The sequence below is a fragment of the Prunus dulcis genome, chromosome 2, assembly GCF_902201215.1.
Source record: "Prunus dulcis chromosome 2, ALMONDv2, whole genome shotgun sequence".
NCBI lineage: Eukaryota > Viridiplantae > Streptophyta > Magnoliopsida > Rosales > Rosaceae > Prunus > Prunus dulcis.
Genome location: NC_047651.1, coordinates 4722183 through 4738330, shown reverse-complemented (window position 1 = coordinate 4738330; position 16148 = coordinate 4722183). Strand labels below are relative to the sequence as shown.

At 36.2% G+C, this 16148-nt stretch overlaps 1 protein-coding gene across 1 annotated transcript; it reads right to left on the bottom strand.

Annotated features, from left to right (window-relative positions):
* Positions 1–1429: 1429 nt before the first annotated feature.
* On the bottom strand, positions 1430–3723 carry LOC117619244 (WAT1-related protein At5g07050). Its single transcript, XM_034349157.1, has 7 exons — positions 3449–3723; positions 3272–3334; positions 3004–3120; positions 2666–2915; positions 2385–2546; positions 2121–2272; positions 1430–1771 (listed from the first exon to the last, which is right to left on the bottom strand). Exons 1-7 carry the CDS (start codon positions 3649–3651, stop codon positions 1537–1539), a joined length of 1182 nt encoding a protein of 393 aa, XP_034205048.1. The 5' UTR covers positions 3652–3723; the 3' UTR covers positions 1430–1536.
* Positions 3724–16148: the final 12425 nt, after the last annotated feature.

Sequence of the window (16148 nt, the reverse complement as noted above, 5' to 3'; positions counted from 1 at the left end):
ATATTATAGACGCATGATAACCATGCATACAATTTTTTTTTTTTGCTATTGTACAGCAGTTTTAACTGAGCGTTTCCTAATCTTGTTTGGATTGGTTGAACAGGTGAACCCTAATAAAATCGGGTCGATTGAAGCTTCTTCGATGCTCAAGTCAATAAAAAAAGTTACAGATCCAGAAGAGCAATCCTATTGGTGTGAGGTTGTCTTCCCTAATGAGGATTGAATTCTCATAAAGAGTTAGAGATCGTCGACATAACAGAAACATTCAGGCAAAATATTAATTATTTACTACCTATTTCTAATGAAAAGAGCGATAAGCTCTACAAGATACCATTCTCATGTACGCTTTATACTACAGAATAGAACCATTGAGTGTGATTTTACGTATCCAGCAGCCTCTGTGCCTAAACGAGAGAACATTCCCCCAACCCTCTACGTATGTAAAAAAAGATACAAAAATAAAAACAAAAACAAAAACAAGTCTGAAAATATATACATGCTTTATTCTTTGACAAGTTTTGCTTTATTCTCTAACTGGTTCAGGTGGCTGAAAGGCTCAAGATTCAAATGATCTAAACAACTTGAAATACTAATAATGATTTTAGGCAAGGGTGGGCTAGAAGTTTTCACACGATTAGGCTGTAATTTTTTTTTTGTCTTTTGTCTATACTATTTTATTATAAAAATATTGAATTTCATAAAAAGTGTTTTATGGAAAAGCATTTGGGAGAGCTTCTAGAAGAAGCACATAGCAGGTGCTTTTTTAGGAAGCGCTTCTTGACTTTTCTACCAAACTCTATCATAAGCACTTGTAGTTGTTAGGAAGCACTTTTAGTCTTTCCAGAAGAACTCCCAAACAGACCCTTATGTGCACTAAATTATTGTATTTTCAAAAATGGGATGGATCCCACCCAAGCCTAAGGGTGGCTCCGGCCTTGGCTGAATTTAGTTTTAATTATAAAATTAAAATAAATAGAAGATCTGAAATCGTCCAAAATAGTATCTTACTATATAGATTTTGCTATGATTGATGGAGGAATCATTTGGCTGCTGGATCGATCATAAAACTAGCTAGTCGTGGAATTTGTTTGCATCAAGGGGATTTAAATGGAGGCAGCATCAGATGCAAATATTGGGTGTCCAAATAATATTCGGGGAACATAAACAAGCCAAGATGGATTCAACTAGATGCCCCCCAACATATCAAAGTGTCTACCACGCATGCATGTAGTACTCCTCAGTGGAATCTGAATCAGACGTCAGCAACTGTCCCACGTGTACAAACAGACAAAATTTCTCAACTAATAGAGAGAGAGAGAGAGAGAGAGAGAGAGAGAGAGAGAGAGCAAGTTTGAAAATTGTGAAAGCAGAGGGTTTGTGATTCTCTTAATTGCCATTAGCTCAAAATCATTACAATATTAGATTACATGGATGATACATCAAAAACCCCATAAGGTTTAAAAACTAAAACTTTTAAGAAAATGAGGTGCTGAAAAGACAAAAAAGCCCATTGCCATGCATATTCTCTTGATCTGTTTAGGCACTTGGCTTTGGGTTGGCTTTCATGCCGGATTCTGGGATGGGCATAGAAATAGCAACCGAGGAGAGCTTGTTACTTTCAGCATCTCCATTAATGGCCGACATCGATACGCTGTTGACATGTGAACCTTTTATCACCTCCGGTATCTCCTCTTTAATCTCCAATCCTTCTTTGTGTTTTCCCCACAGGACTGAGTAAAGGCCAAAGACAATCAATACGGCTCCGAGCACACTGCAGGAACAAGTGAAGTTAATTAATCGGCGGACTTGAAATAATAAAATAAGATTAAACGTATTAAAATTACAAGGATAACGCTCGCAATTTAATTACTATTTAGCTTCTCATACTCTAAACTGAATATTTTATTATTTTTATAAATCTTGACCCATATTATACATGATTCGTCAAAATAGAATTTTGTGAGAGACACATGAATATTATATATATATATATATGTGTATTTTAATAGAGAATTGTTTTTGTGGGTAAGGATGCTAGAAGGGGATTAACAACTAATATCCTAGAGATGCGTGCATGAGAGCATAGATGCAAGAAAAGGTTGATGGGAACAGAAAATTACCTTCCAAGAAATATTTGTTCTGCCAAGATGAAGGAGCCCATGATTGCTACAATGATCATCATCAAAGGGCTAAAAGCAGTTGCAAATACAGGCCCTCTTGTCTTCATCACTAGCCCTTGCACATAGTATGAAATGCTTGATGTGACAATCCCCTTTAAGAAATTGAAAAAGGAAAAAAGAAAAAAGTTAGTGTGATTATTAACGAATGAAATTGAGAGAGAGAGAGAGAGAGAGAGAGAGAGAGAGAGAGAGAGAAAAACATACAGCATAGGCAGCAGCAAGGAGGTTCATGTCAAAGCCAATTTTCCAGACAGAGGGTTTGTGCTCCATCACAAAGGTAACAGCAATAGCTTGCAGAGTGCCAATGAAGCACACCATTGATGTGAGAGACAGCTGATGATTCCTGTAGGTCTGCAACGCCTTGTTCTGTTGTTCAAAGGGTAACAAACAAAGCAAAATGTTCATATTAATTTACTTTCTTTGGAAAATAAAAAAATGAAAAAGAAAAATTGTTTTTGTTTTTCTATGGCTCTGCGACCACTTACTTGTAGAACAAACAAAGAAGCCCAGGCAAGAGTAGCAATGGTGAGGAGAATGGAGCCCAAAAACCAGTGCTTGTCACCAGTTCCCGTGGTGTCTGTGACATAAGATTTTCGTGGATGAATATATTTAGACCACAACATCTCTACAATGGGGCCTTTGTATAAGGTCATCAACATGGCCCCAGCCACTGTCAATACGGTTCCCACTACCTTTGCTTGGCACCTCACTTTCTTCATGTCTAGCTTTTCCATCCTTTTTGATTCCACCAAATCAAAGTAACATAATTAATTCATGATCATCGGCCGCAATTATTAGCATTCAAAAGAAATTATTCTCTTACCTGCATATGACGGCCATGACGAAAGTCATCGCCGGGAGCATGTTGCTCATGGCACAAGAGAATGTCGGAGACGTATATTTCAACCCAGCATAGTAGAAGTTCTGGTCAATCACCGGCCTACAAAACGAAAGGGGTATAAAATTAGAAAAATGCCATTATCATTAAGGGTGCTGCGAATTGTTTTGCCAGATAGTTTGCAAACGTTAATGTCAGACTGTCTGATAAAAGAATATTTTCGTATGATTAACTATGGTAATTAGTAACTAACCCGAGAAGAGCGAGGACAAATATTTGCATGAAAATTGGGAGAGTAATTTTGGGTTGCGCCTTCCTGAAATTAGTAGAAACAAACAAAATATTTAAGATCATATCAAAGTTTTGCGAAGTTATTGACCAAGAAGGCCATTTCTAAAGGAGTACTAGTACCACTGCTTCATATTCACACCTCTCAAAAAAGAAGGCAAAGGGGGCTATAACAGCAGTGGCAAAGGCATGGCGGTAAACCACAAGAACATAGTGGCTCATTCCTCTGTTGAGAGAGACTTTGGTAATGATATTCATTCCGGCGTAGCCGAATTGAAGGGAGATCATTGCAAAATAGGGTTTGGAGCTCTCAAGGAAGCTGCTAAAGCAACCAGCTTTCGCCATTTTTGAAGAAGGAAAGTTTAGAGGACTTTGCTAGTAGAAATATAGAACACCAGAGAGAAAACACTCAAAGAAATTGTGTTTCTCCCTAGATTCAAGTGAGGGGAATGCCCGCATATTTATACAGGAGGGAGAGAACTTTGCTTGTTAAAATATATTGTGCCTGCAGTGACTTAATTTAATTAAAAATAAATAAAATTTGTTCGTCACCTCACTCTCAACTTGCTGCTCAACTATCAGAATTTACACCATCCACTATACAAATATTGTCGGAAAGAAATGAAGCCAACTCTACATCCTTCTGTTTTTTGTTTTGTTTTTCCATTAGCGCACTTCCTTTTTATTCTTTTTATTTTTTAATACTCCCGTCTTTCTCCCCATTTTATATTCAAATTCTTCTAGCGATTCCTCAGCGAATCATATCCCTCTTAATTTTTTTTTTTTTGGGGTTACAAATCTATCCCGTAGTGTGAATGGAAAATGAGTGTAGTTTCATTATAATCTTATTTTTATTTTTTTAATAGAGATCAGAATGATGTCGTATTAGAATATTCGTAAATTTGACATGTCAAAACTAATTACTCATATGCTATAATAAAAAAGGGAAAAAAAAAAAAAAAAGCAGAGTTGAACGATATAATTAATTAGAAATTGAAGAGAGAAAAATATTTTCTCATAAAATACCTTTTTTTTCATTCTTTTTTATTTATTTATTAAAGTTTAGTAATTGAAATTCCATATATTCTTTAGTTAATCACTTTTGTGGTGTCAATATCTGGCCAGACTAAGTTGGCCGATTACACACATTTCATTTTATTTCTAAGTCTCTGATATACTTTCACCCAAAAGTATTCTTCATAAAGTATGTGGTAGTAGGTATTGACACATGTATACCAAGCTGTCGTCATCTTAATCTGTAAACTAAAGTGTCTAGTAGTATTCTGTAAGAGTATTTATCTTTGTACTCAAGATCTTAGATTTGATTATTCTTTTTAGTAATATCGCCTGTAAGAGTATTTATCTTCTATCACTCATTCTAAATCTGCTTCGGCATTCTTATTACCCATATGAAAAATTTATTAGAGAAAATTAATCATTTCTATATGTTATTAAGGTAATTAAAATACAGGTTGGGCTATAGGTTTGGCATAATATGAGCTAGGAAAGGTGCGTTACATGTGTTCTTTTGTGGACGAGGCAATGAAAGTAATAAAAGTGGTGAAGGTGTAGTAAGCTTTTGATGACATAGAGCCCATTGCGTATAAAGTAATAGGCCCGAATAATTGCATGGCATGACCAACATAGGTTCCATGACGTACGTACGTTTTGTCTCTACAAATCAACACCCTCGGATTCATCCAACTTTAAAATTGTGAAAGCCAAATCACAATATAAAAACCCACATCCATCAGAATCCTTACGCATGGATATCTCACTTCAAAAATATTAATCATATATGCTGTGGTTTCATTTTTAATATCCTTTTAGCTTAGTCCTTAATCTTCTTTTCTTTAGCAATAATTAATAAAAAATAGAGCTACTTACCAGCGGCTATTTTACTTGTATCCCCCTTTATTATTATTTTTTAATTTTTATCGTCTTCTTTGATCAGTTTATAAAATGATAATGAGAGTGCGTGTAAGACGCGGATAATTATTTATTTGGTGATGTGTGAATATGGTCGGTGCGTGTCGCCATATTAGATAATTCTGATACAAAATCAATTGACAATAAGTAGATGCTCACGAACTTTTCAACTCTTATACTAGACTTCCATATTTTGATGTGAGATACTTTTAACCTCTTCAACTCTCATCCAAAATTACTACTTATAAAAGCACAATCATTAAATAAATGAGCAAACGCTTGAAATTAGAGATTCTATATATCGTCTATTTTCTTTATGATGAGTGGAGGTTTTATCCTCAGTTCCAACCTGTTAATGAATCAGTGGCCACCTGGAAACTTTAATTTGGGACATAACGTTAATATCCGTAGCTTATTCAGCATGCAAAAAGCTTTAGGGGTCTGAGTACTCGAATTATAACTTGCAAGCTGTAGACATAACACCAAAAAAACAAAAGGAAAAAAAAAAGAAAAAGAAATTTAAGGAAGAACCCTAAACAAACAAACTTGTCATCTGAAATATTATTCGCGTTGTTTGATATATAACACGGCATCCTACTGGTATACGAACGCACCAAAATTACACCACGTCGACATATCACATGAGGTATCAAATACACGTTTTAATTTTTCCATCCTGAAGGAATTTGAGGTTGATTAGCAATGTCCAATTTGTCACATGAAAACTTTTTCTTGGATTTTATTTTTATTTCTTTCAAAAAATTTACTAACAATTCATTAATTCGACTAACTAGGAGGATTTCAACCATAAATTCTTTGTTCCATGGGAGCAGAGGAAAAGCAGTATGTACAATATCAAGTAGCTCTCACTCTCAATGAAATCAAGTGGAGCACCAACGGAGGTTTTATATAAATGGGCGTCTAATCATCCCCAATCATCTCAAATGATTTGTGATATCGCATGCGGCAATAGGCGCAGTTCTGAAAAAAGCTTCTGAGGAATGTTCAATACAATCTCAGCAGGAACACAATCTTTTGATATATACTAGGCCGAAAACACTTGCCTTCTTCCCTTGTTGTCTTGGAAGTAGAAACTCCTATTATTTTGTCAATATCAGTTTGACATATGTGTATAATTTTTTATGTATTTTTTATAGATTATTTTGCGTATGTGTCAAACTGTTACTTGCAGAAAAAAGCAATGTTTTCTTCGAGGAAAGGAGACAAGCAGTGTCCATACTTGGTCACTATATCAATGTGCAACATACACGTCTCTGTGTGAGGCCCGACAAATTTCCGAAGATTTGAACAAATGGACAATGGAGATAAAAGCAAAGGATGCGATCAACTAGTGGTTTGCTCATTTTGTTTGCCTTCAATATCGAAATGAAAAGGGAGATAAGCATTGGTCTAGGACAATTATAGCAAACCATGTTAAGGGCGAGGCAAAGGAGTTGTCAATGTTTCAAGGCATTCAAAAAAATGTCTGATGGGACTCCAATTCAGTGCAAGTGTGGTGTGCCGGCTGGTGAAGTGGGGGTAAGTGGGTTTCTGTGTATGGCCCACAAAGGCTGTAAATGTGTTGGAACTTATGAGGCACTTGTCTAGGGAAGAAAACAAAGCTGTTTTTCTTATCTTTCTTTGTCTGATTTTACTTTCTTTCTTTGTCTGATTTTACTTTCTTTCTTCTTAATTTCTTCTATTTCAAAATATATATTTTTTTTTTCTGGTCGACATTGTTTGTGTAAGTAACTGGCATGGCATTTGTCTACAAGGCCTCTATTGGAGTAAGCGATAACTTTCATGATACCCTATCCAAAATCTTTGGAGCGTTATCCCTTGTTAGTGCCATGAAAGTAACCCCTACACATTTAGTTTCCTTGTGATGAATATAAATAAGATCCAAATTGTATGTATACAAACATACTAGCTACTACAACAAAAACTTAAAAAGAAGTCGGTGAAAAATCAGTGTCTTTACTGATTCAAAACTGTGATCTATTCGACCAACGTCTTTTTACTCCCCAACTACGATGATTTTTCACCGTCATTGATTTGATTATAAACAACGGTACATATTCTAAAAAGTGTGGTTGGTTTATTATCTAGACAACAATTTGAGTACAGAATCGTCGTTAATTTGATTTACAAACAACGGTACATATTCTAAAATCATCATCTTAAAATCTATTTAAATCGTTTAATAATTTTTAATCGTCGTCTTACACGGTTGTGGCATAACTTACCGTTGAAGTAGACTTATGGATATGACGCTTTGTTTGAGATGACCCATTGTGAAACGCGGTGTTACATTTCAATTTTCATGTTTTAATATAGGACTATACAACAGTTATAACAACAAAACTGTTGTACTTTACAAGCAACCATAATGCAATGCTAACAATAAATTGTGGTTCAATATGCTATTACCGGCCACACTTATACAATTACCCACACTTATAGTGTGGTTCCATCCATGTACTCAAGTTTTTTTTTTTTTTTTTTTCCATAGAAGTTGAAGATTCAAAGTTCATTAATGAATTTCTGTGTAACAATTATTGACATATAAACAAAGTCTTTAATCTTGACATCGACCTATTCACGCAACCAAATTTGTCAAATGAAAACAATGAATAATTCTTTTTCTCATTTTCTGTAAAATACAAAATAGCTAATATTCAAATATATCAAGTCATAGTAACATTGTTTTCGTATAGTTGATGTGCTAGAAGATTCTCTCTCGCTCGTGAGGAGAGACTGCATGTTCTCTAGGGTTAGGGTTAGGGTTTTGCTACCCTCGCTCTCCACTCGTTGCAGCCCCTATTGCATCTCCTTTCTTTAGGCATTAGTTAGCATCGTTCGGTTTAAAGGCTGCTTTTGTTGGTGTCAGCTAGTCTTGGGTGGTTCTCCTATCGCTTGCTCCTGTTCCTCTATGTGCGTCGCTGGTTGTTGGGTTCTCTTCAGTGTCTGCTGTTGGTTCTTCTCGGATCTTTGTTTGGCTGGTTGGTCTTTGAGGGCTTGTGTGTAGGGTTTTTTTTTTTTGACAGGTTTTGATGCTTGGGGTTTTGGTCCTTTCTTTCTTCTCCGAAGCCAGCTTTGACTTTGTAACATCCCACATCGACCAACGGAGAGGGGGTGATGTGCCTTATATGTACATGCCCACCTCCATCTAGCACGAGGCCTTTTGGGAGCTTACTAGCTTCGGAGTTATGAGAACTCCGAAGTTAAGCGAGTTGGGGCTAGAGCAATCCCAGGATGAGTGACCCATTGGGAAGTTGCTCGTGAGTTCCTAGAAACAAAACCGTAAGGGCAGAAATGGGGGCCCAAAGTGGACAAAATCGTGCTACGGCGGAGCCGATCCCGGGATGTGATAATTTTTTATCAGAGCCACTCTGTTGTGTGGTGCGAGTGTGCCGACCAGGACCTCGGGTCCCTAAAGGGGGTGGATTGTAACATCTCACATCGACCAACGGAGAGGTGATAATGTGCCTTATATGTACATGCCCACCTCCATCTGGCATGAAGCCTTTTGGGAGCTTACTGGCTTCAGAATTATGAGAACTCCAAAGTTAAGCGAGTTGGAGCTAGAGCAATCCCAGGATGGGTGACCCATTGGGAAGCTGCTGGTGAGTTCTTAGAAACAAAACCGTGAGGGCGGAGAGGGGGAAGAGGGGGGGCCAAAGTGGACAATATCGTGCTACGACGGAGCCGATCCCAGAATGTGACAGACTCTATTTCCTGCGTCTTCTTAGCTTCTATATCTTTTGGTTCCTTTGTCTCGGTAGGTTTGGAGGCCATTGATTCTCTCCGTCGACAGGTTGGTCTTAATGAGGATGACATTCGTTTCCTGACACTACCTCCACCGATTCTGGAGGAGGTTATAGGTGGTGCTCTCTTGCTGCATGTTTGTCTCATGTGATTTTCTTAGGATGGTTTTAATGAGGCTACTGGTAGCATGTCGGTCTTTGTATGCATTTTTTGAGGACCTTTCCTATTGAAAGGGGCGATAGCATATTAAACTCACACACACAGCACGGATGCTATAACTTGAACCCAGGACCTTGCCTGATGGAGTAAATACTTCAAACCACTACACTTGTGGGTCCTTTGCTGTTACAAAGTAAATTAATAATTTTAAATGGAGACCCTTGTTATTAAATATTTAAAGTGATTTTTATTTGGGCTCATATAATTTTGAACTTTCCAAAAACCACTTTTTAAATGGTTTTTGATAATAGAGAAAGACAATAATGAAATATGAAATATTTATCATCATGTTTAATCAACCTAGAAATTGATTCCCAAAACTGATACCAATTTTACATGTCTCATAATAAGTTATATTTTTTAATTTATTAATTTAGTAAATTATTGTAAGAATAATACTACTCTTATCACATTTGTATTCCACATTCCCATACTACCTTACGTGGCAGATGAGGTGGACAACCACCTTAATTAAAATTATTTTATATTTTCTTTTCTTTTATGATTTATTAACACTTTAAAAAATTGTTAATTAAACTTTCTTTATAAAAATACACTTCATTGATTTAATTGATGTGACATATGATATGGACATGCCACATCATGTGGTATAAAAATATAAGATAAAAATGTGGTAAGTGTAGCATTACTCTTATTATAATTGTTGCGTGTTGAATTTCATTGCGCTCTCAAACTTTCCCTTTGTTTTTTCTTCCCTTTTCCAATCCAAAAAGACATCAGAATTCCTTCTCGCTATTTTGACAGATAAGTTCTTGATGGGAAAGATTCTTTGATCTAATCTCAAGTTCAAGCCCTTCATGATCCTTTGGTTTTGATTATTTGTACTGATAGCGATGTTAGATGCAGAGACTCGAAATTCATGTGCAACTTCTTGCTGTTATGATCAAACAGTGAATTAGGAAAGCAAAAAAATTGAGATACAATAAAGCAATCGTGCAAAAAAAACTATTAAAAAGCATGTATCTCATTATCACCAATAGAAGTCCGTTTATTTTGCCCACTATCTTGTTTCAGTCGATACACTTACCAGTGCCTATTCTTCTTCTTTGGACCTACACACCATGTATGCCTGTGACTTTCAGTTTCCTTGAAAGTTGCTTTTGATTCAAGTGTTACTTTCATTTTTTTTTTGTTCGTCCAACAAGAGTTTTTATTTTAACGAAATAAGGATAATCCTATCTGCACCTAGCGGTCCAATAACTTTCATAATGTCCTTCCCTCCAACCCCTTTCGGTTCACTCCCTTCCCTCTTTCCTCACTCATATACACGATCATGCTTCCTGTCATTGCCAGATATTTTCTCATGACGATCATGCGTGTGGTTGGTCTTAAAATTCTTTGGAAAATAAAAAGGGTTGCCAAGATTAAAATACCTTTCCACAAAACCAATTACGTGCACGGGACAAAAATGGGAAAGAGAAGAAATTTATACTACTGCTTTGAGAAGAAAAAAATCCCATATAATACTGCTTTAAATAACTCTGGTGGGCTTGATTGAAATTTGAGTGTATGTCCTATGTGCATTTTCTTACCAGCTAAGTGGCTGCGACAAAGTTTGATTTTTATATATAAAAAAAAGTACAACAATGGTGGCCTAAACCAACTTTAATTCTTTTCAATTTGATCATCCTTTTTCAGGTAAATGTTCAAATTGAGCTTTACTTCCATCCAATCGTTTATCACTCACTACATACAAATATCTTGATCATACATAATCTGTCTTTTTCAACCAATTACCCTTAATTATAATTACTCTTGGTATGTGATTATAGTCGTCGCGGTACCTAGGATAGACAGAGATATATTTTCAATCTAGACGACGGTAAAAAAAACATCAGTCCTTTATGACCTTTTTTTGTAGTAGTGATGATTCATAACACCTCTAACTTTTTCATGGTAATCAAACTCATCTTAGCACCAGGCATGCCCTCAAATCAATGTTATAATCAAGTCCTTCATGTACTCCAAAATGGACCCATCCAAGATCAAGCATATATAACCACTCCATGATTACAACAAAGTATTATAATTAAAACCATAAACGACATTCCACTGGCCAATCATTCATTTTCTTTCTATAGATTTATGGATTAAGTGGAGGGCTTTCCATCTCATTGTACTAGCAAGAGTAAGCTTTCTAATCCAACAGACCCAATTTCTACATTTTTTAAATTGATGCACAAATTTTTTATTTTTTATTTCAGGACCTTTCTTATTGAGAGAGACGATAATATACTAAACTAGCGCACACTAATCAAATTCAGAACTTTAATTGGGGAAGCAAATTACTCAAAACCACTGCACTAGCTAGTGGGTCCTTTTCAATGCACAAATTTTGTTGCCTACAAATAGAAGCAAATTTACTGACGGTCCACCTACTCTCCCACCAAGTGATCATTTACTCAAAATTTAGAGAATAAATATGTACCATATGGTGTCTTAGGTGACAACCTTTTAAGGCTTTAAGCAAAGGACAAACATTTTGTGTTGGCTCTTTTTGCAACTTTCATCACACGTAGAGGAAAAGTTGCATAATTTCTTTGACCAAAAAGCCTTGTATTATTGAATCTATTGGATCATCATCATCGATTTGAAAAGTTTCTGGTCAAAAATTTCATATCTTTAGTCACACATTTTACGAATATCTTTACATGAAACCAATTACGTGCATTGCTTTACAGCTTTCTCTGTTTTGGCTTATTGAACTGCTTGCAATCTTTTTGCACAAATGGCGTAGTAATCGAAAACGCACGCACCAAAGGAAAGAAAAGAGAAGCACTTAAGTTTAAAGCATTTGCCTTCTTCTTTTTTTGTTAAAGCTTTGCCTTGCTAGCCATTAGTAAATCATTGTTGATCCCATGCATATATAGTCCAGCAAGAAGAGGAGATCACAATGGTCAGAAAGAGACCAATCAAATTTCATAAATTTAAAGGGTAATTAATCAATTTAAATGGTTGAAATTGAATTGCATGGTTTGTTTGTTTGTTTTTTTTATATAAAAAATTCCATTTACTTTCAATAAAACCAAACAGATTGAACTGATTCATGTGAAGAAATGTCCCACATTGAAAAGTGAAACCCTAAACATAACAGGGGCTTAAGATTTCATCGATCTTCCTCTCCACGACCCCAGATATAGTCAGCTCTCACCAGCATCGAAGCTTATCTCGACAAACGGCAACAATGAACCAAGATCGGCTATTTTTCTCCATATCCGAACCGGCATGGTGGTGAAGGTTGAGGCCCGAAGGTGGGCCAAAATGTCTGTCAATTGCTCAATTGCTTTTGTGAAGTTGTAGTTGATGGAGATGTATCATTATTTTTTAAAGTTTTCGATGGCGACACATTTGGTTCTCTACTGGCTGATTGACTGAAATATTTGCGATGAATATTCATGCTTGTGGCAATCAATTTCTGTAGCTTTTTTCTTGCTTTTTTTTAGTCTTTTGCTCTAAATCATTTAGAACTCTTCCTGACAGCTATATGATTGCTTCTGAAGTTGTCTTTCCTAGTACCACTCTGTGCTTTTCTGATGATCGACAAATCAACCCAATCACCATCTCTATAATGAAGTAGATTTCAGTCTTCCATTGCTTTATAAAAGAAATTCCATAATAACGATAGTTTTGAGTTTATTCCCTCAAATGAGGAGAATGCTTTTGCTACTCAAAATGCTGATTTTGGATATTTCAAATCCCTAAGTATCCCTCTCAGTTGATAAGTGTGTGTATATACATATATATTTTTTCAGAACTTCTCCTCGGAGCCCTAATTATAACATCTCCTTGGAAGACAAAGCTTCTTCTATCACCTTTTTGAAGACACCTAGCAATGCCTACACCCTTAATTGTTACTGTTAGTATGAAAATTGTATTGTCATTTCCTAGACTCTAGCATAGGTTGGGAATTAGTGTGTGAACTTGTTTTATTGGAAGCTTTGGCGCAACACATTCATTCTGGATCTTTGAAGTATGACGTGATCGATATGAGAAACTGAGTTCAGGTAAATCATGACATAATCATGCATTCATTATAGGATTCCTAGTTGGAGCTATTTTCAATCAAGTATTTTCATGTTAATCCTATTTTTATTAGGATTAGATTTTTTATCTTGAGATTACTTTCCATAGTTAAACTCTATTTTGATTTAAGTTAAAATATTATATTGATAATTGGATAAATGTTTGGCTGATGTGTTGGCGTCTCAATGAAGAGACCTTTTTGCATGATGTTTGGAAGTCTTAGTTGAATTGGTTTTGTGAATCCTTGTTGCACAGGAAGTGTACTCGCTTGGGTTTCTCTCAATTGAGAGAAACCTGCATGGAATAAAACCATGGTTGTTTTCTTTTGATCTGCAGCTTTCAACGTATTGTTTTTCCTCTGAAAATATTGAACTTGTTTTGAGAAAGCTTGCTGTGCTGATTTTCTTAGATAAGTCATCAAGTGTTCCTTGTTTACTTGGTGATTTATCAAATCCTCTCTTCCTTCATATTGCATTCATATGCATATCGGTGACTCATATGATTGAGGGCACAAAGACTGTGGTGGCAGTTTTCCTCCGGCGAGCTTGAAGCAATCGTGACCAGTATTGCGTTCAACATAAGGAGTGTCGAAGATCATCCCGCGACAGAAGTTGAGTTACGAAGAAGTCGGTAAACATTATCTAGAATGAGTCTAGGATAAGTGTGTGAGTACTTCTTGTAATCATCGTTCTATAGTGGATTTGAGTTGGACTGAGGAGTCCCGTGGATTTTCCCCAGAGGTGGGGTTTTACCACGTAAAATAATTCTCTGCGTGTTCGTTTATTTTAAGCTTTGCACATCTCAGGATTGATAACTCATATCAATCCTGCTTCAAAGGTTGATCATTATTTATTGCAAAAAATTCAAATTAGCTTGTTTAACATTCTCCAGGCATATATATATAGATATCCTACAGGTATTTTCAATTGGCATCAGAGCAGGTTGCTGGACATACTCAGTAAGATCTAATATACCTTAGGATGGATCGTGCCTCGGGCTCAATTGCACATCCACCATATTTTGACGGCAACAACTATGGCGCTTGGAAGGCCAAAATGAAGTCGTTTCTTTGGTCCTTAGATGAACGTGTATGGAGTACAGTGGTTCATGGATTTCCTAAACCCACAAAGAAGATCGAAAAAGGAGATGAAGAAACCACAATCCTCAAAGCTAGAGAGGAGTGGACCACTGCTGAAGTCACACACAGCACTAATAATCAAAAGGGGTTAAATGCTTTATTTACTGCTGTCTCTTCAGATCAATTTGAATATATATCTGGTTGTGATACTTCTAAGGAAGCTTGGGATATTTTGCAGGTTACCCATGAAGGAACAGATACTGTCAAGGGAGCCAAGCTTCAAATGCATACTTTACAGTTTGAGACACTCATGATGGATGAGAATGAAACTTTTTCTGAATTTTATGCTAAACTGTGTGTAATTGTGAATGCTTGTTCAAGTTTAGGTGAAAAAAATTCCAGAAGACAGGGTTGTGAAAAAGATTTTGAGATCCTTGCCTCAACGATTTCAACCAAAGATCACGGCTATTGAAGAGATCCGTGACTTGAACACCTTGAAAGTTCAAGAACTCATAGGGTCCATACAAACCTATGAGATGAAACATCTAGCCCTTAAAAAGGGCAAAACTGTTGCTTTCAAGGTTGTGAATGAAGAAGATGATGGGCATTCAAATGAAGATTGCAGTGATGAGGAATTAACGATTCTCACAAGACGATTCATGAACTTTCTCAAGAATCAAGATCCAAGGAGTCGAGATTCAAAAGGTATAAATTCTAAAAATAGGTTTGTTAACTATACTGATGGTGGGTCTAAATTTCGCAGGTCAAATGAACGAAAGAATCCAAGAGAAAAGGTCCAATGTTTTGAATGTGAAGGCTATGGACACATATCTTCGGAATGTGCCAACACCTTAAAGAAACAAAAGGATAGCAAGAATAAGGCAATGCATATTACTTGGAGTGATAGTGAATCGAAATGCGAGAATGATGAAAAGACGGTTGCACTCATAACCACAGTTAGCTTGGATGAATCACATGAGGATGATGATTGTAAAGAAGTTGCTGTGCTGAAGCTGGAAAATTGCAGGATTGCAAACGAGTTTCAATCCCCTGATGCAGATTCTAAAAAGGTAAGTGCAGGTATGAACGAAAAATTGATGTTTTTGCAGAAAAAATTGACTGATCAGAATAAATTAATTGCTTCTCTAACTTCTGACAACAAAGCCCTTGAACTTGAACTTAAAAATTCAAAGGAAAGGATTGTTTCTTTAACCATTGGTGCAGAAAAAATTGACAAGATGATTAGCATGGGACGAAGAGATGGTGACAAACGAGGCTTGGGATTTCAACCAAGTAATAAGTCTTCCGCTGTGTCTAAAACAAAGTTTGTCAAATCCACTTCACTCTTTGAACCTTCTGCCCCTCATGAAGTCAAGAAATTTATTCCAATCTGTCACTTTTGTGGAACTGGTGGGCACATAAGACCAAGATGCAATAAGCTTCGAAACGAATTTGTTCGTTCAAATTCTCATGGCATGGGTGGAAAAGTAAGTATCCAACATAAGATTTCAAATCTTATGAATGAGGTAAACCGCTTATCCAAACTATCTTCTTTTCATTGTTTGCCATCAACTAAGACAAAGTTAGTTTGGAGGAAAAAGGAAAATCATAATTGTATGTTTGCCTCCACTAATGTTGTGCATGAACCCGTTGCTTTAGAAAATTTGGATCTTAAATGTCTTGTTGCAAAACCTTTGGATAATCTTCAATTTGACACTCTTAGAAAGTCTTTAGGTATTTGTTCTTTTGAATAATTGTTTGTATGCATGCCAAAAGACTCCAGCTATTATCTTCTCTGTTTTTG